Source organism: Poecile atricapillus, chromosome 15, assembly GCF_030490865.1.
Source record: "Poecile atricapillus isolate bPoeAtr1 chromosome 15, bPoeAtr1.hap1, whole genome shotgun sequence".
In the NCBI taxonomy this organism is placed as follows: Eukaryota; Metazoa; Chordata; class Aves; order Passeriformes; family Paridae; genus Poecile; species Poecile atricapillus.
In genome coordinates this window covers 7657288-7667768 of record NC_081263.1, presented here as the reverse complement: position 1 = coordinate 7667768, position 10481 = coordinate 7657288, and the positions used below count along the sequence as shown (strand labels likewise).

Genomic DNA, 10481 nt, shown 5'->3' with positions numbered 1-10481 from the left:
GGCTGGCGAAGGGGCGGCCCGCACCGCCATTTTTGCTGAGGGCAGCGGCCTTTGCATGGAGAGCGGGCACGACGCTGCGGCCGCCATGTTTGGTGAGGGCGCCGGGGCAGGGGGGCGGGAGGTGCCCGGAGCGTTCCGAACCTCCCGGTTCCTCCCGGTTCCCCCCGGTTCCTCCCGGTTCCCCCCGGTTCCTCCCGGTTCTTCTCGGTCCCTGCGGTCCCACCCTGGCCGTCCGCGGCCCGAGGCCTGCTCAGAGGGCGCTGCGGGTCTGCCCGGCTCTGGAGTCTCCCTCAGAGGGGCGCTGCGGGACCCAACTTTGCCCCATCTTCGTCTCCCCTGCCCGGGCTGTGGAGCAGCAGAAACGGCCAGGAGAGGAAGGTTGATAAATACTTTTATTGATTACAAAAAATAAAGATCCCAAAGCAGAAGCGACGGCGTTTGCCTCTTGGTATCAAAAATATTATCACAGGCCCCAATCTCCGTGCTGTAAGAGGTACACAACAGTCTTAAAAAAATACTGTTTACTTCTTTTCCCCAAATAACCTCATGAAATACTAAAATAAACAATAACATAAAGTGAGTGTGCAGGGAGCACCTGGCTCTTGCTGATACTACAAATGCTCCAGCAGTCAACAAATCCTGCCTGTGATCTTTGCCATGGGAGAGAGGGCTCCTTTTGCCGTGGCTTTGGGCTCCAGAGGTTCCTCCCAAGGCAAGTGGAGGGGGATCCATGCAGGGATGGCCTGGAAAAGCGCTGTCTGTGTCCATCTGCCCATGTGGCACAGCCTCTCGAAACCTGCCCTCTGTGCCATGAAAATACTGGGGAAGGAAACCCAGCAGGGAAAGAGGAGGACACATGTCTGTGACACTTGACATCCTAACTCCAAGGATCCTGTGCTGGTGAGGAGCCCATGGGCTGCACTGCAGCGTGCCCCCTGGGAATCCCCTGGGATCAATCACACAGGGAGCACACTGCATTTCACCAAGGCCACAATGCTAAAGCACCTCCTTCTGCAGAATGATATGATAAGATCTCAGAAGGGTTAAAAAAATACTGATCTGGGTTTTTCCTTGCAGCAAAAGCAGGCCTGGCCCCATCCCTGTCTATCCACCTGGGGCCATTGTCCAGCCAGCACTTCCTGGAGCCACTGCCCCGCGGACATTCACACCCCTGGGAAAGGCACAAGGTATGGCCATGTCTCTTCTCCCTCCATCATGTGCTTCCTCCTGCACCTCCTCCAGCCCAGCCACCCCAGGAAAGCTGTGGTTCCTGGACCAGGCTGGAAGCAGGGCACAGGTGAGACAGGGAGGAGCTGGCGGTGTCTGTCCCAAGCATCTCGCACTACGGCTGCTGCTGGTACTGGCTCTCTGTCGCAGTAAAGAAATCCTCCAAAACACTTTGTATGTACTCAAAAGTGGGACGATCCTCGGGTCTGATCTTCCAGCACCTCATCATGATGTCGTACAGCTCCTCAGGGCAGTTATTCGTGCGGGGCATCCGGTATCCACGCTCCAGTGCCCTGATCACCTCCAAGCTTGACATCCCTGGGAAAACGGGATGGGACAGGTGAACATCACCTGGTTTATCATTGGTTTCTTTAAAAGTCGCAAAATCCCCAAACCCCAAACTTCCCTTCCTTTTTGGGCAACGTGTCCAGGAAGGAAAAAGTGGTTAGAGGGGCTGGGAAGGGGGAACTGCTGTTCCTGGAACATGTGGACAAAGGAGATGCTGGGTTATTGTAGGATGGAGTTTTGTGCCCCAGGTCACACACAGGATTTATAATCACTTTATATAAATTAAAATCTCCATGTGCTAAGTCTGTGATGAGCCATTGCTTCCAATTGAAGGAGGTCAGTGTTGGGGCAGAGCTGCTCCTCAGAACAGCCCTTTGTGCCACCCCAGATCCTTCATGGTCCATTTGTGGTAGCATTTACAGGGCAATTTCCCATTTAAAAAGGTACCAAAATAATTATTAGTATAAAATACAGGAAGGCCCTTAATGATAAGGATTTACAGGATTTTCCCATGGAGCTGGAGAAGCTCAGGTCACATGCATGGGGCCCAGAAGGTGGAATGTGTTATTTGGAACCAGATCAGAGGAGGCATTTCACCTCCTTACCTGGGTAGGGGATGCGTCCATAGGTAATGATCTCAGTCAGGAGGATCCCAAAGGACCAGACATCAGATTTTATAGTGAAAGATCCATAGTTGATGGCTTCTGGTGCAGTCCATTTAATGGGAAACTTGGCACCTGGACAATGAGATCCAATGGGAAACATGAGTTCAACCCCAACTGCTGAGAAATGGGTGGTGAAATATGGGGAAAGAGAAACAAACAGAAGAGGAACAAGTGAAGTGATGCAAATGAGAGGAGCTTCCCTCTGCCTATGCACCCAGCACATCCCTCCGGGGTCAGGACCACGATGGTGGCAAGTGGATCTAAAGGAACCCCCCAGCCTTTCACCCCCAGCACCTTCCCGGGCTGTGTACTCAGTGTCCTCGATGACCCTGGCCAGCCCAAAGTCTGCAATCTTGCACACCAGCACTGCAGACACCAGGATGTTGGCAGCTCTCAGGTCTCTGTGGATGTAGTTCCTCTTCTCAATAAAAGCCATTCCTTCTGCAATCTGCCACAGGGGAACAAGGCAAATGCAAACAGGCTGCTTGAAATAACACACACCCCCTTAGCACCAAAGAAGTAAACTGCTTCTGGCCAGCACAAAGAAAAGGGTGAAAGGAGGCTGAGCCACAGCAGGAGATTGATGTCCCATCCCTGGAAGTGTTCAAGGACAGGCTGGATAGGGCTTGGAGCAACCTGGTCTAGTGGAAAGTGTCCCTGTCTGTGGCACGGACTTGGAATGAGATGTGCTTTAAGGTTTCTTCCAACCCAAACCATTATGTGACTTTCCAGCATGGAAACTGCTCTCTGAGCAGGGAATCCCTTCCAGAAGAGGTTGGGGTTTGGGAGACCAGCTCAACATGACACCTTTAAACTGCTGTGTGAGAAAAGCTGTGAGAACTGACAGCTGAGGAGCTCATGTGATCACCAGAGAGTGTCTGTGAGTGTTTGCAGGGCAAGGTGTAACTGCTTCATCCACAGCCATGAGGATGCGGAGGAGGAGCAAATAATTCTCTCCTCAAGGAAGGTGTGAGACCAGTCTCCAAATACACCCACAATGGCTCTAATTGCCACAGTGAAGGTCAGCATTCCAGAGCTTCCTTAGCCAGGGCAGAAAATCATAGGGGAAGATGCCTGAGTTGTTCCAGACTAGTTTCTGAAGAGTCGCCTCTGCCTGCAGACAGGATGGCTGTGACAGCCCCTGACAATCTCTCCTCATCACTCTGTCTTCTGAATTCTCTGCACTCAGTGCTGTGTGTGCACGTCTCAGCCCTGATCAGGTGGACATGACCTGGTGTGTGCACAACCAAACCCCAAAGTTGTACTGTTACCCCATGCCTGGATGTGACCAGAATCCAGAACGAGAAAGGGCTGGAGCAGCCAGAGGGGAAACCCTCCCATCCTTACACCCACAACAAGCTGGCCCTGGTGAAGTTCAGCTCTCACGGAGCTCTCCCCACTAAATACAGAAGTAACCAGGCAGCGCAAGAGCGGAAGGATCATTTCCATGACACAGATGCATTTCTGCCTGCAGTGAGTCAGCCCTAGCACAAGTGCCAGGCTGCTGCCTGCCCGTGACAGCCCTTCAGCCTTTGCTCCCCAGAGCTTCTCCGAGCAGCCCCTCGGAGCTGTGCGCCAAGCTGGGGTTGGCACAAGCCAGCTTGATGATAACAGATGGTGTGCAGGAGTGCACAGCTGATCCACAGACCCCGGCACAGCCAGCTCCAGCAGCCAGCGACCTGGTCTAAGCCCACAGGGTCTGGGTTCCCATCCTGGCTTTCCTACTGCTCAGGTGCCTCTATGAAATATTTGAGCTGAGCACAAAGGGTCCCTGGGTTCAGTCCTCACCCAGGGGCACTGAAGAAGCAGCAGGGACTCAGTGGTTGTGCAAATGGTTGCACATGGAGTGAGGTGTTTAACAGCCCATTCTGCTGTACTCAAAATCAGCTCCTCAAAATATCCCTGAAATAATTATCACTGAGTCCTCCTGTGTCTCCAGCTGCCTTCCCCTGCCCACGACAGCCCTCTGGTGACTTTATTGAACCACAGCCCTCCTGTAGGCATTCCCCTGGGGCAGCACAGCCCACTATACTCCCCTCCAGGAGACTGGGAACCATGCCTGGCTCAGCCTCTCAGGCATTGGGAGCACACAGGATCATGCTGCAGGATTCCTGTTAAACCCACAGGGCTTCACATCACCATGGCACTGTCCTGAAGCAGTGCTGGGGATGGGGTGGGATGGGTGTGTGGCCATGCTGGGTTTGTGGGGCTTTGGCGAAGTTTGCAGGTAAGGTTTGCAGGTAACTGTCACAGCAGCAGGAAATTAGAAATTATAGTTACCAGTATCAATAATTATCAATTATAGAAATTGATAACATTGCCCTGGGCTTGGTTGGGCCACATCAACCAGCAACGGCAAGTCCCAGAGAAGGGACTGTGCAAATGTGAGCTGTGGAAACAAGCCCCATCCTCATCTCCCCTATCTCCACAAAGCACAGTGGCCTCATGGGCTCCAAGGGTTACAGGAGCCATGGCAGACATAGAAGTCAATAGCCAATCCTCTCCAGGATCTGTGCAGCTCTGCTGTGCGCTGCTCAGGTGCAGGTGGGCTGGCTGAGTGCTGCAGATATCGGTGTGGTGAGGGGGAAGCTGCCACTTCTCCTTTCACACGCTCTCTGCTCCTGCGAGGTCAGCGGGATGGGGATGGTGGACAGGCAGCAGTTGCCCGCAGGAAAACCTCACTGCACCCCCAGCACTGTTCAGACCAAGCTTCTGGCTGGCCCTGCACAAGCCCCAGGTAAGTTCCCAGGCTCCTCACTCACCCTTTTCAGGGGGACAAGGGGAACTTGGAGCTAGAGAAGGTCTGCTCCTTCCTCACCTGGGCAGAGAAGTCAATCAGCTTTGGGAGCGGCAGCTTGTTCCCCTCATTGCTCTTCAGGAAATCCAGCAAGCTCCCTGCAGGCAGGGAAAGGTGGTTTCTAGGGCTGATGGTTTAGCTGGAGCCTGCACCCACCCCTTAAGGTGGCACAGGTTCCAAGGAGCCAATCAGGACAAGGGCACTCTGGAAACACTCTTGATCCCCCATCCTGCTCCCATGGATTGGGCCAAGGGGGGAGCACCTCTGCAGGCTCCCTCCTGCCTTGTACAGTGCTTGTACTCATCTGTCCCCTCTTAGGCATCCTCCCTCTCCCAGTGCTGTCACCACATCTCCCCTCCCAGCACCCTCCCCCCAGAGAACTGACATGCTATAGCAGGAGCCAGAACTGCTCCCCAAGTCCTGGGAGCTGGTGCAGAGCCCACAGCTGAGCCTGGGCATGTGGAAGGGATTGATCCTGCACTATCCCAGGGAACCTGAGGGCTGCTACCCAGCCTGGCCCACAGACATCACTCAGGGATGCGGACTGCACCTTTCTCCATGAATTCGGTGATGATGAAGATGGGCTCCTCCCTGGTGACCACCGCATACAGCTTCACCAGCTTGTCATGCTGCAGCGTCTTCATCAGGTTTGCCTCCTCCAGGAAGGCTTCCACGGACATGCTGCCTGGCTTCATCGTCTTCACCGCCACCTTGGTGTGCTTGTTGTAGGTAGCTGGGGTGGCACAACAGATCATTCCCACACTGCCCTGGGAGCACTGGGCTTTGGAGCCAAAGTCCCAGTCCTGCAGACAGAGCTGCTGTGGGAAGGTTGGAGACCACACACAGCCCAGGGCTGTCCCCACATGCCCAGCCTCAACCAGCCACTGCATTAAGGCAAGGTCACCTCCATGTCCCCCTGCTTCTCTCCCTCAGGTCACTCCCTCCCCGTCTTTTTCACACCACTATCCCTTTACCTTCTCTCACATCCCTCACCCTTCCTCCTTCACCATCACCTTCATCATCCTCCCAGCCAGCTGCCCCTCACTCTCACCCATCCACACTTCTCCAAACTGCCCGGCTCCCAGCTTCCTCTCCAGGCTCAGTGACTCCCGAGGGATCTCCCAGGCATCCTTCTCCCAGGGCTTCTGTGGTTTGGGTACACGGCAGGGGTGGGTGAGCTTCTGGCACAGCCCGTCGCTCTGACCTGCGGGGAGCACCCAGGGCCATCAGCCAGCCTATTTCACCAGCCACACTGTGCTTCAAGAGGGAGTTCTGGCCACTGTGGGAGTTCAGGGACACCAGCACCACAGCAGTGACAGCCAGCAGGCCATGGAAATAGGGGAAGGTCTGGAAGTCACTGCATATTGCAGGCAGAGCCACAGCAGGAGCCCACGGGTGATGGGCAGGAGTTCCCCAGCCTCTGCACACCCCCAGCTGCTTGGCTTACGGACAAAGTCCCATTTAGGAAGGAGGACCGAGCACCCCAGGGCTCACCCTTGTAGTGCTGGACCAGCTCCTGCAGCGTGTTGAAGTTGTTTCGTGGGGAGATGTAGAAGCCACCGCTGTCCAGAGTTCGGATCTTGTAATGCTTCACTGCCCCGCCCTGCAGCTCGTCCCCATCCCGCACCGAGAGTGAGTAAGAGCCTGGGTATGGAGGGGTGAGCTGGCACCTGCCCTGGGAGCACATTCCTGCTGCACCTGGCCATCCCAGTGCTGCTGGCATGCTCAGCCAGCACCCATCCCACTGTGCTGCCACCACCCCTTCAGCCCCAGGCCAGCTGCACCCGCGTCCCAAACACCCAAAGCAGCCTCAAAGGGACACATCCCCCTATCCCTGCCGAGGGGTTCAGACATGTGGCACCACAAGCTATCGTAGGGGCACTTCCAGCAAGAGCATGGGCCCATCAATCCCTCCCTGCAGCACAGCAGATCCCCAGGGCTGGGGAGGGAGCTCCTCTTCCAGGCAAAGGTGGATGAGGGAAGCCCTTTGGGCAGCTCTTCCCCACCACTGTGCTATGGACACCCCTCCACACCTTTTGTTGTCTCGCTGTCCCTTATCATGAAGGACCCAATCATGTTCCCAGGGCCAAGGAGCTGCCGCTCCGCATCCTTGCGGCTGATGTCTTTGAAAAACCACCTGCAGCAGAACCAAATGAACCAAGGAATGATGGTGTGGAGCAGGGCTGGGGACAGGACATGAAGCAGGAGAGGGACAGTGGCAGTGGGGAAGTGTGGGACAGCATGGAGCCAGGATCTGGCACACAGGGATGGACTCACTCCTCTGTCTCCAGCGAGTTGGCTTGGGCAACATAGTTGCTGGGGATGAAGCCTTCACATCCTGTCACCAGTGATCGTGCTTGCCACCATTCCCCTGACCTGTGACACAAGTGGCAATTGGTTGGCTCCTGGCACCTGGACCTGGGCACCAGCAGCTCCTCCAGGGCAAATTTGAGAAAAAAATCACAACGGGGCCACACAAGCCATCAGGAGACCCTGGACAGGGGTCTGCCAGCAGCACTTACTTCTCCAGGACCTTCATCCTCTCCCCCTTCTGGAAGCTGAGGTCCCCAGCATTCATCGCCTCGTAGTCGTAGAGCGCCAGCACCACACTGTCCCCCAAACCTGCAGCAAGGGAGCTCCCTGAGCACCCCTCTCCATGCTGGGATGGGGTGCCCAGCCACTCCTGCCACGAGCACTGGCCAGGACATTGGTCAGGACCCCCCAGCACCTCCTCCTTCATTGTGTCATGTCTGACCCTTCAGGGGAGCCCAGAGCTGCCATCCTGCCAGCACTGGCAGTGTTCACCCCTAGGTCAGAGAGGAACCAGCCACACTCCCCCCACACACTCCAACCCCCTGCAGCCACTTACAAACCCCTTGTACTCACCATCCTCGGGCAGGGGCACAGCCATGCTGGGGACATTGTTGCTCTGGAAAGTGCGACAAAACCACAGAGTGACATCACAGCTGGCAGAGACCCGCTTCCCACGGAGGGTCTTGGCCCCAACAGCAATGGCAGGAGCAGGAGGGTACCCGAGGGGCAGGACCAGCACCACCTGACACAACAACCCACCTAGCACCAGCATCTCCACCCCCTCCCAACACCTTCCTTTCTCTTTCTCTTTCTCCATAATTCCTGGATTCCCACCAGGTCCACTCTGTGCTTTTTGTCAGTGTGGCCTGGGCTCCCACCCCAGCACATGGGCACTGCCAGTCTCCTCAGCTGGCTCCACTCAGTGCTGGTAGCACTGCTGAGGAGAGGAGCTGAGCCCCCTGTGACAGCTCAGCCCTGAAATCCCTCATCACTCACCCTCTTGTTGGTGGCTGTAGGGTCCCTCACATAGTGGCCCTGCTGGATGGTGGGGCCAGGATCAGTTTTTGTTATCTTTTCTTGGACACCAGCTTCCTTTGACCTCACGCAACCCATGCTGCAGCCAAGGAAGGGGAAGTGAGGCCATTGCGACAGAGGTGAAAGCCCCACTCCAACCCCTGTCCAGCCTTGTTCCCATCAGTTCCCACCCAGCCTGGGGCCCCAGTGCCCACCCAGGTACTCTGCTGTGAGCAGAAAGCTTTGCTCCTCCCACAGCTTCAGGGTACTGGGGTGCCCAGTGACACACCAGAGGAAAAGGGAGCTGGAGATGTCATAGGAAGTGAAGTTTGGGGAGACAACAGCAGCAGCTTCCCAGCCCTTCTGGGACGCAGGACAGGGTGCAGGCACTGGGCACCATGGCAGCAGAGAGTCACACTTGGCATTTTCTGCAGAGGGGTCCTGATCATGGTGAGCTTTGCTGCAGCTTGGGGGTCTCCATGCAGCACCCCTGGTGCCCATGGCTCCCCCATCACCACCAGTCACCACTCCACACTGTGCTCCCCTGCTCTCTGCTCCACACTGTGCTCCCCTGCTCTCTGCTGGCTGGGAGCTGCCCCAAACACCCAGTCCAGGGCAAAGACAAATGCTCAACTTTCCCCAGCACCCCAAGAAACCCCAGCAGGAAAAAAGCTGCAAGAAGCAGCAAGAGTGGTAAACCTCTTGCAAATGTACTTCCCTTGTCCAAGACCTGGGTGCAGAGAAAGAAGGTGCTGGTGGTGACAGTGAATGAGGAAGCTCAGGGCTGAGCCCTCGATGTGCACAGCACAGCTCTTGAGGGACATCGCTGTCACCCCCACAACACGCCGTGGTCACTCCTTGTCTTTCCCTGCTTGTCAAAGCCTGGCTCAGCCTTGCTCCTGAGGGCAGAGCAGGAGCAGCAGTGGCAGCCACAACAGCTCATCACCCCCACTGGGTTGGGGACTGTGCCAGATCCATCCCGGCAAACCCACACGGTGCCCAGCCAGACGTGGCTCACACCATCAGCACTGCAGGTATTTGCTGTTCCCGTCCCACACCGGCTCAGCGCATCCAGCCCTACAAAGCGCAAACATCCCGGGCGGTCCAAGGGTCATTCCCACTGGCCCCTGTGGCATAGCTGGCATTCCTGATGCGTCCCACCCTGGAGAGCCAGGTCCCAGGGCTCTTGCGGTGTCCCCAGTCATGAGGACCAGTTTGGATGAGGGTGCCCTTCGTTCCCGGAGCAAGGCTGCCCGCAGCCCCCTGCCCTTGCTTCACTCCCCGACAGCCCCTGCAAAGCCACCGGCAGGGACCCCCTCGCTGGGGCTACACTGTGCCCAACCTGGACCCTCGAGACCTCCGGCCATCTCCTCATCCCGGCCATCTCCTCATCCCGGCCACCCAGGGTCCGCCGCTCTGAGCGCGGCCGGTCCGGCGCGGGGTCGGACCCAGCGGGCTGCCCGGGACTGCCTGCGGGGGCTCGGCGCACGGTTCCGATCCCGGAGCTCTCACCCTCGCTGCCGGCCAGGGGCACGTCCCCGCCGCCGGTCTCGCTCCCAGTCCCCGTCGCGGAGCCCAAGCTGCCTCCGCCGCTCCGCTCTACCCGGCTGCTCTCCCGCCGCCTGCCCGGTACGGCCACGCCCCTCCCGGTACGGCCACGCCCCCGATCCGACGGGGTGGGTGCAGCCGGTGCCTCCTGTGCCGGGCTGGGAGCGGAGACCACCACCCCACGAGCCACACCCGCAAGGACATGCCAGCCCTGCGTGACCCCACTGCCCTTAGGGACCCCCCGACGGGTGCCAGAGCCCGTCTGTCCATGTGCTGCCCCCGGGACACCGGACGGGTTGGGGTCCCGCACCCCAGAGCAGCCCCCAGGATGTTTCCTCGCCTGGTGCAGGGCCATGGAAGGCGGGGGCAGGCACGGGGGGAGCACAGGACACAGTGTCAGCCTGGGTCTCTCTCCCCAGGAAGGAGAAAAGAAAGTCCTGAGCATCCGTGGTGGGGTGCAGGACATGAGAGGGTCCAGGAAACAGTGGGGTGCATGGGACTGGCTTTGTGAAGCACAGCTCAGAGAGGTCCAGGTATCCCTGGGCTTTGTGGTGTCCTTGCTGGCCCAGGTACTCCCGCGCTCCTCTCGGCGCCCTACCCGGCCCTGCAGTGTTCCAATCTTTCTTCTG

General features: G+C 57.5%; 1 protein-coding gene across 1 annotated transcript; it reads right to left on the bottom strand.

Moving 5' to 3' along the window:
- Positions 1–144: 144 nt before the first annotated feature.
- On the bottom strand, positions 145–9927 carry HCK (HCK proto-oncogene, Src family tyrosine kinase). The gene is made up of 13 exons (XM_058851050.1): positions 9817–9927; positions 8287–8404; positions 7864–7906; positions 7500–7599; positions 7255–7353; positions 7011–7114; positions 6472–6621; positions 6029–6181; positions 5528–5710; positions 4999–5075; positions 2475–2628; positions 2121–2252; positions 145–1545 (listed from the first exon to the last, which is right to left on the bottom strand). The coding sequence occupies exons 2-13, from the start codon at positions 8401–8403 to the stop codon at positions 1343–1345; spliced, it is 1515 nt and encodes a 504-aa protein (XP_058707033.1). The 5' UTR covers position 8404; positions 9817–9927; the 3' UTR covers positions 145–1342.
- Between the last annotated feature and the right edge of the window lie 554 nt (positions 9928–10481).